This window comes from Salmo salar, chromosome 28 (genome assembly GCF_965601325.2).
Source record: "Salmo salar chromosome 28, fSalSal1, whole genome shotgun sequence".
In the NCBI taxonomy this organism is placed as follows: Eukaryota; Metazoa; Chordata; class Actinopteri; order Salmoniformes; family Salmonidae; genus Salmo; species Salmo salar.
The window spans coordinates 14,480,196-14,496,226 of NC_138318.1; the positions used below are offsets into that span (position 1 = coordinate 14,480,196).

Genomic DNA, 16,031 nt, shown 5'->3' on the forward strand with positions numbered 1-16,031 from the left:
AGCGCTACAGGGAGACAGGATGGACAGCCGATCGTCCTCGCAGTGGCAGACCACATGTAACAACACCTGCACAGGATCGGTACATCCGAACATCACACCTGTGAGACAGGTACAGGATGACAACAGCAACTGCCCGAGTTACACCAGGAACGCACAATCCCTCCATCAGTGCTCAGACTGTCCGCAATAGGCTGAGAGAGGTGGACTGAGGGCTTGTAGGCCTGTTGTAAAGCAGGTCCTCACCAGACATCACTGGCAACAACGTCGCCTATGGGCACAAACACACCATCGCTGGACCAGACAGGACTGGCAAAAAGTGCTCTTCACTGACGAGTCGCGGTTTGGTCTCACCAGGGGTGATGGTCGGATTTGCGTTTATCGTCGATGGAATGACTGTTACACCGAGGCCTGTACTCTGGAGCGGGATCGATTTGGAGGTGGAGGGTCTGGGGCGGTGTGTCACAGCATCATCTGACTGAACTTGTTGTCATTGCAGGCAATCTCAATGCTGTGCGTTACAGGGAAGACATCCTCCTCCCACATGTGGTACCCTTCCTGCAGGGTCATCCTGACATGACCCTGCAGCATGACAATGCCACCAGCCATACTGCTCGTTCTGTGCGTGATATCCTGCAAGACAGCAATGTCAGTGTTTTGCCATGGCTAGCGAAGAGCCTGGATCTCAATCCCATTGAGCACGTCTGGGACCTGTTGGATCGGAGGGTGAGGGCTAGGGCCATTCCCCCCAGAAATGTCCGGGAACTTGCAGGTGCCTTGGTGGAAGAGTGGGGTAACATCTCACAGCAAGAACTGGCAAATCTGGTGCAGTCCATGAGGAGGAGATGCACTGCAGTACTTAATGCAGCTGTTGACCACACCACCTTAGATTTTGACCCCCCCTTTGTTCGGGGACACATTATTTCATTTCCGTTAGTCACATGTCTGTGGAACTTGTTCAGTTTATGTCTCATTTGTTGAATCTTGTTATGTTCATACAAATATTTACACATGTTAAGTTTGCTGAAAATACACGCAGTTGACAGTGAGAGGATGTTACTTTTTTTGCTGAGTTTAGAAAAAATAGTTCCAAAAGGGTTCTGCAGATGTCCCCGTAGGTAGGTGATCTTGTAAGATACAACCACTCGTAATCAATCACCAAACAAAACAAAATGGAATGGTATTCACACTCTAAAAAATAGCCACGGCAATGATATGTGCTATTAGCTAGCGTTTACTGAAATGATGAAACGGCAACACTAGTTCACCCTCATCATTTCACATATCCTACATCTCGTGTGTGTGTGTGTGTGTGTGTGTGTGTGTGTGTGTGTGTGTGTGTGTGTGTGTGTGTGTGTGTCTAGGATGTGTACAGTAAGAATGAGATTAACTTTTCCGTGTCCTTGGCTGAACCCAAGATCTCAACTGTAGAGGGTGTGGTAAAATAGATTAGTTTAGAAAATTCTGTGTTGACTCTGTGTATATGAAACAGCACTCCCATAATTATACACCCATTAGTCATTATTCATCATCCAGTCTGGTATTTTGCAGACAATTTCACCAACAGACAGTTCTGTTGAGGAGAAGAGAGGGGCTGAATTTAGCTCATTTGTCTCCATTCAGCTGTGTCTGTGCTGCCTTCTGTTTCCCTGCCCTTTACCTAATGGAGAATTGATCCTGCCACCTGCGAACGCACTCACAAACTGCAGCAACGTTATGGCGCCTGCTCTCCCCTTAAACAGAATGGATTATTGTACACCTTCCTCTGACATTCGCTTATGGAGAAGACGGGTGGGTCGTATTCATTAGGCAAAGAACAGAAGAAAAACAGACTGAGAAAAAGGGAGGGAGGCACTACCTGGACTTGTCCAATGAGAAACGCTAATTTTGTTGTTCCGTTGCAAAACAGTTTAAAATGTTTTCTGTGGCGTGCTGTTATGAACACAACCTGGGTGAAGCGCATTGGAAGGAGAAGAGGGTACTGGAGCGGGTGGGAGAGCGCCCCTCAGAACCATTTTATTGTTTTCTGCCAGTCTTATCCAAGGTCTTCTTCCTTTCATCCTTTCGAAGCATAGCTTGATTTATTATTCAATACGCCTGCTAACGCCCATCTATTGCTCTGTTCTGCCGCTTTACAATTTCAAAGTTCTCTCTCTCTCTCTCTCTCTCTCTCACTCTGACTTATTGAGAATGTTTCCTTTCATAGCTAGCTGCCGGGGAGAGGGCAGAGAAACTGGCTGTGCAGTGCTATACTGCCAGTCTGATGATGATGAAACCCTATCAGCATTATCTACTGCACATAATGTTATGATATGGTTTAAGGTAAGTGTTAGGACATAGACAAACACACTATCCAGGATACATTTTCATACTCCATCCCCCAGGGGGCAGCAGCAACCTTGTCCAAATGCTGAGTCTGGTTGATAAGCACATCAGGTGCTACCAATTAAGGTGATCGTCAGTGAGTGTTCCCAGTTTGCAAGCCGTGATGTTACTGGGGGTTTGTTGGTTTTAAGAGTCTTTTTTTCACCTAGGTGAGATTGATGTCTCCCTGGGCACATGTATCCATCACGTCCTCAAATGCTGATTTGTCACATAAATGCACACATTCATTTAGGTTACAGGTCATGTAACTAGGCCTAGGACACCTAGACAAAGTGAGCGCAACAATACCCGTAGGCTAGTTATGAGTTTTGCAACAATACACATTACGATGACAAAAATATGAACGTGTACTGTGCTAACTCAATGCAATCATGACTTATTAGTACTGTATACAGTAAGTTCCAAAGGTATTGTGCCCAATAGAAATGAATGGTAAATAATGTATTGTGCAATTTAGGAGTCACTTTTATTGTAAACACGTCTACATTCATGTGGAAGCTACTATGATTATGGATAGTCCTGAATGAATCGTGAATAATGAAGAGTGAGAAAGTTACAGCTGTACAAACATCATACCCCCAAGACATGCTAACCTCTCACCATTACAACAACAGGGGAGGTTAGCATTTTGGAGGGGGTATGATATTTGTGCATCTGTAACCTTCTCACTCATCCTTATTCACAATTCATTCAGGACTATCTGCAATAGAAGTGTTTAGAAACATATTATATTCTTCTTTACAGTACAGAGACAAAATAAAAAGGGTCACTGTGCCAATACCTTTGGAGCGCACTCTATGATTAGCCCAGGGACATGCTTACCTGCACAGCGACCACAGACAGCACCTCCACAGAGATCCTGTTAAATTCATCAAAGCAGCCCCACGCTCCTGTCTGGGCCAGGCCTTTATAGATGTTGCCACACGACTGCAGGAAGGGTCAGAGAAAGAGAGAGAAGAGAGAGAGAAGAGAGAAAGAGATGTGTTCTATACATAGTAAAATTGAAGGTAAGAACGACAACAGACATTTGAGATTTACCACAAAAGCAAGGGCCTAACCTTTCTTGCCTAAACGGGTGACATTTTGTTGCTGTCTGTCTATTCCAATATGAAAAAGGTTAAATGCCAACGCACACCATCAGTTTTCTCCACAGACACAGAACCCAAACTTCTGTGCAGGTGAAACAGCCTCCTGAGATTCACTAGACAGGAGAGAGGTAGGATCCAAGTCTCTCCTCTCTATTATAGGGCAGAGCCCTGATACTAACCAAGCCTGACTGTGTGTGTCGCTTGGTTGTATGACTACACCACCGCTGCATCTCCTGGTGCATATTAGCACTTGTCTCTGACATATCAATGCAGTGTGTGTGTGTGTGTGTGTGTGTGTGTGTGTGTGTGTGTGTGTGTGTGTGTGTGTGTGTGTGTGTGTGTGTGTGTGTGTGTGTGTGTGTGTGTGTGTGTGTGTGTGTGTAGAGTGGGAAAGGCAATAATAATTCTCCTGTCTAGGCAGGCAGCAACAAGCTGTATGAAGTGATTGTGCCTGCGTCTCTATTGACCGCTCTATATGCAGTGAGTGTGAGTGTGTGTGCGTGTGTGTGTGTGCGTGTGCGTGTGTGTTGAAGCAGGAACACTGAGAAGGGCGTCTGACACCACTTAACAGCAAAATAAATGCATCCATCAGGTTGAACTGTTATGTTCTTCCTTCAAGGACAGAGGGAGAGAGAGAGAGAGAGGAGAAGACAGAAAGAGAGAGACAGGGAGCTCTCTTTACCCTCCTCTCCCCTCCATCTCCGTGTCAGATATCCACACCGAGTAGAGTCGGAGAAGCAGGACTTAGATCAGGGATGGGCAACTGGCGGCCCGCCCCCCTTTTGAAGGCCCTCGGATTAATCCCCCCCGCGCCAAAAAACCCAGTCGGGGTCTCAACTTACTGTTGAGAGTTAGAATAGTAGAATACACAAGGTGCAATTTCGAAATGTGGTTGTGCATCAGCAGTTTTACTCTTGTTATGTCAGTCACTGATAGTCAATTAGCCCATGTCAGCTAACTTTTTTTAGATTGCTAAATTAGTTCAGCGGCCAGCTATCCAAACTTGTTATCATGGTCGAATTATCGTCCGGGGGGCACCCATTGATTTTGTTAGTCAGTCTCACTCAGATATATTAAAAACTGCAAACATTTCTCTCCACCCTATGGCAAGATGTGTAGAATTGCAGGAAATTAGCTGTAAAACAGCACATTTTCCTCACCACCACATGAAAATGTTTTTAGAATTGCAGCAAACTTACTTTAAATAGCAACATTTGCTCTACACTCCGTGGCAAAATGTGTAGAATTGCACGAAATGAACTCTAAAAAAGTGTTTTAAATGTTCTCTGCTGTCAAGAGTGGGGCCACTAAGATGTTTTGCCCACAACGTGGGAGGTATGGATGTGGGTACGCAGACCCGTGAGCAACTGCGGGCCCTCATGATGAGTTGTTTTCTTGTGGCCCCCACCCCCATCAAAAGTTGCCCATCCCTGACTTAGATGATTCATAGCCTGTCTGCAGAAGGAGTGGGAGCCCACCTTGTAGTCCATCTGCTCGGAGCAGTTGAATACATAGACCATGATGCCAAGGGCTCGGCCCAGATCCTTGGTGGTCTCTGTCTTGCCAGTGCCTGCTGGGCCTGCTGGAGCACCACTCATAGTCAGGTGGAGGGACTGGGTAAGAGTGATGTAGCACCTGGGAAACACACACACGCACACACACACACACGCACGCACACACGCACGCACGCACGCACGCACACACACACACACACACACACACACTCTTAGTAATAACAACTTCACTTCATAGGCTGATTAACTCAAGTCAAATAACAAGCAGGCATTTAAATGCAACAACAATCTGCATGTTTCAATAGCACACTAAGGTGTTTAGGAGGACTGATAGAGACGATCAAATCTGAAATTGATCATCAATATAAATGCATTGTTTCGCCTCTGAAATCAATGTGGTAATCATTTCAGCAAGCACAGGGTAAATAGACAATATACTGTGAGAGAGAGAGAGAGAGAGAGAGAGAGAGAGAGAGAGAGAAAGAGAGAGAGAGAGAGAGAGAGAGAGAGAGAGAGAGAGAGAGAGAGAAGAGAGAGAGAGAGAGAGAGAGAGAGAGAGAGAGAGAGAGAGAGAGAGAAAGAGAGAAAGAGTGTGTTAAAGAGATATGCAAGCTACCGGAAGACAAACGATCCAATCTGTGTCATCCAGAGACTGTTGCCAACGTTTTTATAGTCATTTTGAAAATATGGCCATATATCTCACAATCAACTGTCTGGGTGGCTACAAACCTGCCTGTTCTGAATACCTAAAATGCCTAAACACAGTTCTCAGAAGGGGCTGAAACACTTTAAGTATTGTGTATGTATGATTACATCATTGTTTTTCTACCAATGGGGATGCCATCACAATCCTTTAAAAAAAACACTTCCAGAATTATGTGATTGAAATCCAAACACATCTGAAACCTGAAATCAAACTGTTTAAGTTGGCCAGTAGCCATCTGTGAATGAATGACAACTTTGTATCAAACTTTCCCTGACTCCAGTATGGCTGAATGACAGAGGGTCAGTGGTCAGAAGTTTGACAGGCAGAGATAACGAGATAGAGCACAGTCTCTGGCCATATGCTGCCTCTACGAGCACATGGCCGCTGATCAGTGATCCAGCCTTCAAACACCATTGTCTTTGTGGTGCTTTGTTCTGGCTTCAAAGGGAATAGGCTAATGGTCAGTTCCACAGCCACAGCGCAGTTTGCCAGAGGACTACAGAAACAGGTCATAAATCCACTTTTTATATTCAGACTTTATCTGTGATGTTTCCCACAATAATGTAGTAACCCAGTTCAAGCGGAAATTGCTTGTATGAAAGGTGCTAAACAACAAAACATTTTTCTTATGATTCTTTTTTTCCCCCCAAGAGAATAAGTTGCAGATAGAAATGGCATGAATAGAACTGACATGATTCCTTAGAATCAGAGAGGCATGTTTGTTCTATATAATACATTTCTATTGGAATGTTGGCCAATGTGTCAGTCCTCTGGCCCTGGTTCCCGCTTGTCCCTACATATGAGAAGCTAACCACAATAACAATCCCAGGCCCCCGTCCCCGCAGGAGGCCTTTTGCCTTTTGGTAGGCCGTCATTGTAAATAAGAATATGTTCTTAACTGACTTGCCTAAAAAAACGATTAGCCACAATAGTGAATTTGCAGTTCACCTTCAAAATAAAAGTTCCCCAATGAAAGTGATGCTAATGGATAAAACAGTGGAATCGTGCCATATTTGGACTAGATAATGCTAAACAAGTTTGGAATCCAACTGTAGGTGTATTAGACTGCATAACTGCATTAAGAGCATACTCATATGCATTTTCAAAGTTTGAAAAAGTGAATCACTATAACATAAGCATGTATAAATCATAAGCATGCATAAAAAGTATTTACAGAAATTATGAACACAAAAATCGATTAGAAAATAATGATTTTTATTGTTAGACGTGACTCTAAACCTATAATGTTAGCCAGCTAACTAGCTAGCTAGAGTGGCTAGCTAGCTAATCTCTTACATGTACAGTACCAGTCAAAAGTTTGGACACAACTATACTCATTCAAGAGTTTTTCTTGATTTTGACTATTTTCTACATTGTAGAATAATAGTGAAGACATCAAAACTATGAAATAACACGTATGGAATCATGTAGTAACCAAAAAAGTGTTAAACAAAATCGAAACATATTTTAGATTTTAGATTCATCAAAGTAGCCACCCTGCCCACAGCCGACCTGACCCACAACTGCTCCTGCCCCATTCCATGTGTCGAGTTGACGGCTAATTTCACCACATTTCACCACATGTGCAAAGCAGTCAAAGTTTAAGCACTGCCTTCGCCCAATCCTGATACATCCAAACAATCAGTGACAAAAATCCAAACACCAGAACTACTGCTGCTCGTTATCCTACCAATTCCATCCCGTCCTGACAGATTATTTGGTTTTCGCGGAGAATCTGTTCACGAGAGATTAGGCTCGCCCTAACTTGTCTATCAAAAAAGTAAACAACCATAGTAGTACTTACCTGTGAGTGAGATGAAAACCAATCAGAATGTGATACCCTGTGCCAGCATTGTTTTTATTGGTCAGTGTACCTGTCAGTCAGAGGGGTTATGACAAGTCGTGGTGTGTTGCCCAGGTACTCGTATGAATAGAGGAACTGGGCGTCACAGATGTTGGCGAAGCAGTGTCTCTCCTTCTCATCCCAGCGATGACGTAGCTGAGACAACCATAGGAACGCCTGAGAGTTCTCCACCTGGCGATGGGAGAATGAGGGAATGGAGAGAGAGAGAGAGGGAATTGGAAGAAGACGAAAAACAGGGATGAGTAAAAAAACAAACATCCAAAACACTTTCTGTCTTCGTTAAAGTTGCAAAACTTTTTTAAAGCCTTTATCATTATGTTAATTTCATAATTGAGAAAAGGTTGAAAACAAACTAAAACTGATACCTTCTGAGCGATGATCTTAGCGACCACGTCCCTCGCATGGACGTCTATGGTGCAGATGGTCATGACCTTCTGGCGGTCGCCCGGCGACAGCTGTCCAATCAGCATGGAGATTAGTGTGTTGAGCTGGGCGACCTGCTTCCTGTTATATTCCTTCATGGCGTTCTCATATCCCTCCTCCAGACGGGAGAAGGCCATGCCCACGTCGGACGTCCACCAGATCTGAGTACACGTCAGGGCCACCTAGAGGGCGATATACACATTAGAAGTTAGAGGTCAAAGGTCAGAGGAAGACAGACGTTCGAGTTACAGAGCTGAGTGCACGACACAGATCGATAAAAAGACACAGGTCATGGCAGGAGTGGTCAACCCTCCTCCTGGAGAGCTATTTGGTGTGCAGGCTTTTGTGACAGCCCTGCTCTAACACACCTTCTAATTCTAATGTAATACAGTATTACCTGAGCGGGGTAGTCAAACAGCCACTGTTCTCTGGGTTTGTCCTCATAGCCCATCACTGCCTCTGTCATCTCATGACGCACTGTTGACCGCATGGTTTCCAGAACACGGTTCAACCACATCTCCACCTGAAGACAACCCCTCAGATAATGATGACATAGAACACAGTGCAATCCCACCTCCCCCTGAAGGCAACCACACACATAATGATGACGTACTACACATCCATACTATGAATGTGTTTGTCATTTTAGAACCGAGGGGCATCAGACAACATGAATATACACAACTGGCTTTTCATTCAAATGAAGGGGACTAATAGGAAATGAATACATTTGATTTACATGCTTTGATACTTCACAGATTGGACTGAGAACATCTGACAAATGCTAACATCGTCAAATCCCTGTCCCCCATAATAGTGTTACCTGTCCGGTGCAGTCGCAGGGCTGATTAAAGGGGACATACTCCTCCTCCCTACTGAACATGCCCAGGCCTGTCTTAGTAGGGTTCCCCTCCGTGTCAGTCTCAAACTGCATCTTAGCTGTGTTGTCAAACAGCTTGGATAGATGTCTCTGGACCTAGGGACGGAGCAGGACGAGTAGGGACTAATGTCAGGAAAAGTAAGGACCACGCTTTATTGACAGGTTTCAACAAAAGTCGTTGTTCAACCATCCTTCAACACTGAAGAGAATAATTTAGCCCTTTTTTTTATTCCCAGGATGAGGTGTAAAGACTCTGGCAAACTATGACCAACACTGCTCTCTTGTGGAGACTCAGAGCCCTACAGGTATGAGCAAAAAACTTGTCAGTATTCATTATTCACTGTGAAAACGTCTCAGAGTAAGAGTAGTGATCTAGGATCAGGTCTCAAACTGTCAATATAATTGTATTCAATATGATCTAAAAGGCTAAACTGATCCTAGATAAGCACTCCTAATCTGAGAGGCTTTGTGGATACACCTAATGGGTATAGGTTCCTACCTGGAGTGGGTTGGTTCCATTGGACAGTATGTCCAGCATGTCAGCAGAGGAGATGAAGTAGAATCTGGGGAAGGCCAGACGCTTGGTGTCCAGATACTCAGCCAAGGCCTTCTCACACAGAGACAGTCTACACAAGGTTACACACAGTCATTATCAGTGAATTGTGTGAATATGTGCAAGTGTATAAATACATCCATGGGTAAGTTCTTACATTTGTATGTGTTGCCTTTTTCTATCGATTACACAATCATTCTCTTTCCTCTAACATGAATTTCAGTGCACTGTGAGAAAGAGAATCCCTTCACACCACCACAGACTCCCTCTCCTTCCCCCACCTGCTCTGAATGTCCTCCAGTTTGCTGAACAGGCCTGCTTTATTGGTGGCCTCCACCACGTTGGGTGTTTCATGGGCTGCGTTCGCCAGCTCTTTGAAATCAGCATCAATCCCTTCAAAGCGTTTGGAGTCCTGAGGAGAGTTGCATTGTGGGAGCCCGGCCAGGGGATAGGAGTTCCCAGAGGACAATCACACAGAGAGATATTAACTACAAACATCTGGCTTTACGACTACCACTGGAACCGGAGGAATAGCATCATCATCAAGGTAATTAAGGAAATGTATAACTCTGATTTACAAAGTGGGCTGGTGTTTAGACTAATTATGTATTCATTAACATGCATGAAAGTGGTACAGACAGAGCCCTTATGAAGGATAAAAAACAAACTTGTGAAATGGGAGTGCACGTGTGCATGCATATGCGAGTGTGTGTGTGTGTGTGTGTGTGTCTTTGAGCATGTGTGTGCATGTGTGTGTGTGTGTGTCTGACCTCGGGCAGCTGTGAGCGGATGTCCTCAGAGCCTATGAAGATGCTCTCCAGATGGGTCCAGGTACGCTGCACCTCGAACCAGATGGATATCACTCCGTCCGCCACTGATAACTTCCGTTGCCACAATGACACCTCCTCCAGGAAGTGGGCGATGTACTTGGAGGACATGAGGTTCTGCAGCTGGACCTGATTGTCCTCCAGGGTTTCAATCAGGTCCTCGTCCGAGCGCAGCAAGGGCACCTGGGTACGGTGGTGAGGCTCGTACTGGAACTGCATACCTGGAGCAATCAGTCAGTCAATCAACCAAACCAATCAGTCAGTCAATCAACCAAACCGATCAGTCAGTCAGTCAGTCAATCAATCAAACCAATCAGTCAGTCAGTCAATCAATCAAACCAATCAGTCAGTCAAGCAATCAACCAAACCGATCAGTCAGTCAATCAATCAACCAAACCGATCAGTCAGTCAATCAATCAACCAAACCGATCAGTCAGTCAGTCAATCAATCAAACCAATCAGTCAGTCAATCAAACAAACCAATCAGTCAGTCAATCAACCAAACCGATCAGTCAGTCAGTCAGTCAATCAATCAAACCAATCAGTCAGTCAGTCAATCAATCAAACCAATCAGTCAGTGAATCAACCAAACCAATCAGTCAGTCAATCAACCAAGCCAATCAGTCAGTCAATCAACCAAACCAGTCAGTCAGTCAGTCAATCAATCAAACCAATCAGTCAGTCAATCAAAGAAACCAATCAGTCAGTCAATCAACCAAACCAATCAGTCAATCAACCAAACCAGTCAGTCAGTCAGTCAATCAATCAAACCAATCAGTCAGTCAATCAACCAAACCATCAGTCAGTCAGTCAGTCAATCAATCAAACCAATCAGTCAGTCAATCAACGAAACCAATCAGTCAGTCAATCAACCAAACCAGTCAGTCAGTCAATCAACCAAATCAGTCAGTCAGTCAATCAACCAAACCAATCAGTCAGTCAATCAACCAAATCAGTCAGTCAGTCAATCAACCAAACCAATCAGTCAGTCAATCAACCAAGCCAATCAGTCAGTCAATCAACCAAACCAATCAGTCAGTCAATCAACCAAATCAGTCAGTCAATCAATCAAACCAATCAGTCAGTCAATCAACCAAGCCAATCAGTCAGTCAATCAACCAAACCAATCAGTCAGTCAATCAAACCAATCAGTCAGTCAATCAACCAAATCAGTCAGTCAGTCAATCAATCAAACCAATCAGTCAGTCAATCAAACCAATCAGTCAGTCAATCAATCAAACCAATCAGTCAGTCAATCAACCAAACCAATCAGTCAGTCAATCAACCAAACCAATCAGTCAGTCAATCAACGAAACCAATCAGTCAGTCAATCAACCAAACCAATCAGTCAGTCAATCAACCAAACCAATCAGTCAGTCAATCAACGAAACCAATCAGTCAGTCAATCAACCAAACCAATCAGTCAGTCAATCAACCAAACCAATCAGTCAACCAAACCAATCAGTCAGTCAGTCAGTCAATCAATCAAACCAATCAGTCAGTCAATCAACGAAACCAATCAGTCAGTCAATCAATCAAACCAATCAGTCAGTCAATCAACGAAACCAATCAGTCAGTCAATCAACCAAACCAATCAGTCAGTCAATCAACCAAACCAATCAGTCAGTCAGTCAACCAAACCAATCAATCAGTCAATCAACCAAACCAATCAGTCAGTCAGTCAACCAAACCAATCAGTCAGTCAGTCAACCAAACCAATCAATCAGTCAATCAACCAAACCAATCAGTCAGTCAGTCAACCAAACCAATCAGTCAGTCAGTCAACCAAACCAATCAATCAGTCAGTCAACCAAACCAATCAGTCAGTCAGTCAACCAAACCAATCAATCACAGATTAAACATGAAAAGTACAGGAGTCTGACAAAAGTCATAATTGAGCTCAGTTTAAGGGTATTCTATACTGTACCAGTCCATGTAGAGTTGAGTTCAGAGAGCACCTTCTCCATGCCCATCTCTTTGACAGCCTTGTCCACGATGCCCCTCACCTCCTCCTCAAAGTTGTGCAGGTTGAGCTGCAGCAGGTCGGCCAGTGTTGTCTCCTGGTCCATGGTGAAGCGCACCCCGGTGGCAGCCATTAGCTGGTGCCAGTGTCTGGCCCGTATGGCAGGGTTCTGGAGCTCTGCTACGGCCCTGAGGGAGGTCAGGAGGTTCTTTACCCTGCTGTCCAGACCTGAGAACGCCTCCCACGATCGCACCTAGGGAGTAGAAGGGTTTTTATGATACAATTCAGCATTAACCCCCAAAAACACTGTCGGGAGAGGTGAGTGTCAGGGAAAAGTAAGGCAGAGGCAAGGTGTGAGAAATGCATTTGGAAATGTACTTGTTCTTTTACAATGGGTTTTTCCTTTTTGATTGTGGCCAATGTAATATCTCTCTTTCTCTCCCTCTCCTCTTCTCCCCTCTGCACTTATTTCTCCTCCACCTCCTCATCTCTCCCTCTCACCTCTTTATCCAATGCTCGGATGTCTTTATTGAAGCGTTTACACTCCAGCTCCATGTCCTCTACGTTGATGTCTCTCCATGGTGTGGTCCTCCAGGCAGCCATAGTACTGTCTACTACAGCTATCATGTCCCACAGCTCCTTCAGCAGCCCCACCTCACGCCTGGGGAACCACAGGATATAACAATAAGTCAGTCAGTCAGACAGTACATCAATCAAACAACTGTATTAATATAGTACTTTTCACAAAAACATTTGACACCGAGTGCTTTACAGTAACCCGGCCTGGATCTTCTAAGGGAAAACCGTAGAAGGACAAACTCTCTCTGAAGGAAGAAACCTTGTGGGGAAAGAGTTTCGAAAAAGTGTAGTCCTGTCTCACCTGCACTGTCGTAGTTGTCTGTAGTCAGAGACAGTCACCTCAAACAGGCTGGCAGACTCCACCAGCCCGGCCATCACAGCCTCCTTCTCCTGGATCTGTTTGTGGGATGCATTCAGCATGGCATACGGGTTCTCACTGTCAAACCTACAATAACACACAGAGGAACCACACAGCAAGGTTACTCCCTCAGCATCTGATATGCTTTCACATTGATACTAAGTTAACCTGACATTATAAATGTATTAACTACCAGGGAGAAAATCGATTTGAAAGCCCCTTGTGTAGAGGGTCTTGCTGACACACCTACATCATACCAGACTGAGCACCAGTCTGTTACCGTTTCAGCTGACTACTTTGTCAAGACATGTTTGGTATGGAGGTTGGCTACCCAGGCCCGACACCACACGCACAGTCAATTATCAACCCGGACATCCATGACATTAATGAGAAAATCATGTCACTACAGAGGAACAATTATGCGCATAATTCATTAAGTAATTAGACAGCATGATGGAGTGCCACTACCTGTGGGCAATTAGCATATGCAAAGATTCAATTATGCTTGCCTAATGTGTAAGCGTTGTGTCGTTAACTGTTCACTGCACAATTATAGACTGATCGATGTAGAGGTGTGACAGGAGGGAACAACAACTTGTGATCTTTGCAATGGTGGCCCATGACGGAGAGAAACCTGTCTTGCTTGCGGAAGGGTGTAAGCAATGTTTTTAGCTAGCCCCCTGGTTGGGGATGTGGAGCCATAACCACATTGCTTACACCTACAGTATCCAGCCCTTTAAGATCAAATAGGACACATGTCCTGGGATAGGAGCTATGGGACTGTTTAGGACTGAGGATTGAATGAGGACACAAGGGAGAGGACAACTTTCCGTCAACGTAATTCAGCCTGTGTGTGCAGGCGTGCGTATCACCTGAAGGGCCCGTTTTTCCTGAAGCTCTCTCTGAAGGTGTGTTGCTCCACGTCGAAGGAGGCACATTTCCTGCGTAGTCCGGCCACCTCGCTGGCCTGGAGTGGAGCCACCTGCTGTTTCACCACCACCGCCTGCTTCTTCACGTTGGTCCACTTCTCTGGAAGCTCCTAGAGGGAGGGAGAAATAGACAAGTGTAAGGCAGAGGAAGGAGGGAGAGGGGGACAATGTGTGTCAAGTACTAGGAGGAAAGAGGGACAGAGACATTAGTCACTTTTCTGATAGCTTCTGGACAGAGAGAAAGGAGGAAGAGAGGGATGAGTATCGGAGGGAGGATGAGTACCACCAGAAGGAGCAAAGAGGGAGTGGGACAAAACAGAGGGATGAGTGCCAAAAGGAAGGACAGAAGGGGACAGAGGAATGAGAGGAGGAGGAAGGAGAGAGGTAGGAGTTTGATGGATTGACTTTGGACAAGGGTCACCTCTAGCTGTTTGTAGACCACGTCAGGCAGCTCCTGTTCATATGTCTTGAGCAGGGTAATGGTGTGTTGGAGCGGCTCAAACATGGCGTCCGTCCCACCCTGCCTCTCCTTCACGGCCAGCAGGTGACCCATGACCCCCACCAGGCCACCATAGTCGCCCTGCTCCACCCTGTGACCCAGCCCCTGCTCTGCTAGACTGATAAACTCCTCCAGGTCTAACAGGCTGGAGAGAGAGAGAGAGAGAGAGAGAGAGAGAGAGAGAGAGAGAGAGAGAGAGAGAGAGAATGTTTAAATGTTTAAAAACAAGAGAGACAACATGAAGTGGAAGGATACTTTGACAGAGTGTTTTTTCTCCCCGGAATCCTCTGCTATCTGCCTAACAACCTGTGTGAGATATTGGTAGAGTTAGAGTCTGCCTACCTGTTTGTGACGTGGTCTATGAGGTGTTGTTTGAACATGAGGCTCCACTTCCTGACGATGTTGAGCAGGGCGCTCTTAAAGGCCCGTCCATCGACCCTCATCCACCCCTGGAACACACACACTGGCTCCAGACCCTGCACCTCCTCATGGATACGCTCGTATCTGGGGTTACACACACACACACACACACACACACAGAGTCATCATTACATACACACTTGCACACACACACTCAAAAACACACACTATTTATCTCCCTTACCCATCCACCTGCTCTCTAAACTGCTCCAGTGTAGGTGGGTTCTCTGGGACTCCATCCTCTGCATGAGCCTCTATCTCCTGACTGGTCAGCACGTGGCCGTACAGCAGGAACTGGCGCATAAACTCCTTCCTGTCGTCAACGTACAGGTATGCATAGCGCTCCAAAGAGTTACGGAACTCACAACACGTCGCCATGACGCCCTGCACACGTTCCATCAGCAGCTGGCGCATGTCCGCCAAATCAGCCATGTCTTCCATAACAGCCTGATAGTCGTCAGATTATAATTATTTTATAGATGATAGATTATAGATACAATACACATTCTAGATTATGGGTTAAAGGGATACTGGGAGATTCTGGCAATTAAGCGTCAGATGAACTCGTGCATACCATTTTTATGTCTCTGTGTGCATACCTGTAGACTTCCAGTAGTTGCGCTAACGCTAGTAAGCATTGGCTTGCGAAGCTACCGCTAACTTCCTTGATACTGCAGGCAGAGACATAAACATGGTAAAAAAATGCCAGAATCTCACAGTGTCCCTTTTAGGGTGGATTATTGATCTCTGTCTGAATATTGATCTCCGTCTGAATATTGGACAAACTTGACATATAATAATAATACGGCATATTTCATGAGACCAACTTGTGTCTGAGCAGCATGAATATAAACAGCATGAATATAAACAGCATGCATATAAACAGCATGAATATAAACAGCATGAATATAAACAGCATGAATATAAACAGCATGCATATAAACAGCATGAATATAAACAGCATGAATATAAACAGCATGCATATAAACAGCATGAATATAAACAGCATGAATATAAACAGCATGCATATAAACAGCATGAATATA

General features: G+C 44.9%; 1 protein-coding gene across 1 annotated transcript in view; it reads right to left on the minus strand.

Annotated features, from left to right (window-relative positions):
* The window catches only part of dnah9 (dynein, axonemal, heavy chain 9), a 124,287-nt gene that overhangs the window by 93,341 nt on the left and 14,915 nt on the right, over positions 1-16,031 (minus strand). Inside the window, exons 17-32 of the mRNA XM_014179529.3 lie at positions 15,170-15,432; positions 14,908-15,069; positions 14,488-14,710; positions 14,010-14,176; positions 13,081-13,224; positions 12,702-12,861; positions 12,165-12,453; positions 10,181-10,458; positions 9,692-9,822; positions 9,357-9,483; positions 8,801-8,953; positions 8,375-8,500; positions 7,920-8,159; positions 7,565-7,725; positions 4,949-5,105; positions 3,205-3,309 (exon numbers count right to left, since the gene is read on the minus strand). Of these exons, the coding sequence (XP_014035004.3) occupies positions 3,205-3,309; positions 4,949-5,105; positions 7,565-7,725; positions 7,920-8,159; positions 8,375-8,500; positions 8,801-8,953; positions 9,357-9,483; positions 9,692-9,822; positions 10,181-10,458; positions 12,165-12,453; positions 12,702-12,861; positions 13,081-13,224; positions 14,010-14,176; positions 14,488-14,710; positions 14,908-15,069; positions 15,170-15,432 (2,886 nt within the window). The remainder of the gene's footprint in view (positions 1-3,204; positions 3,310-4,948; positions 5,106-7,564; positions 7,726-7,919; positions 8,160-8,374; positions 8,501-8,800; positions 8,954-9,356; positions 9,484-9,691; positions 9,823-10,180; positions 10,459-12,164; positions 12,454-12,701; positions 12,862-13,080; positions 13,225-14,009; positions 14,177-14,487; positions 14,711-14,907; positions 15,070-15,169; positions 15,433-16,031) is intronic.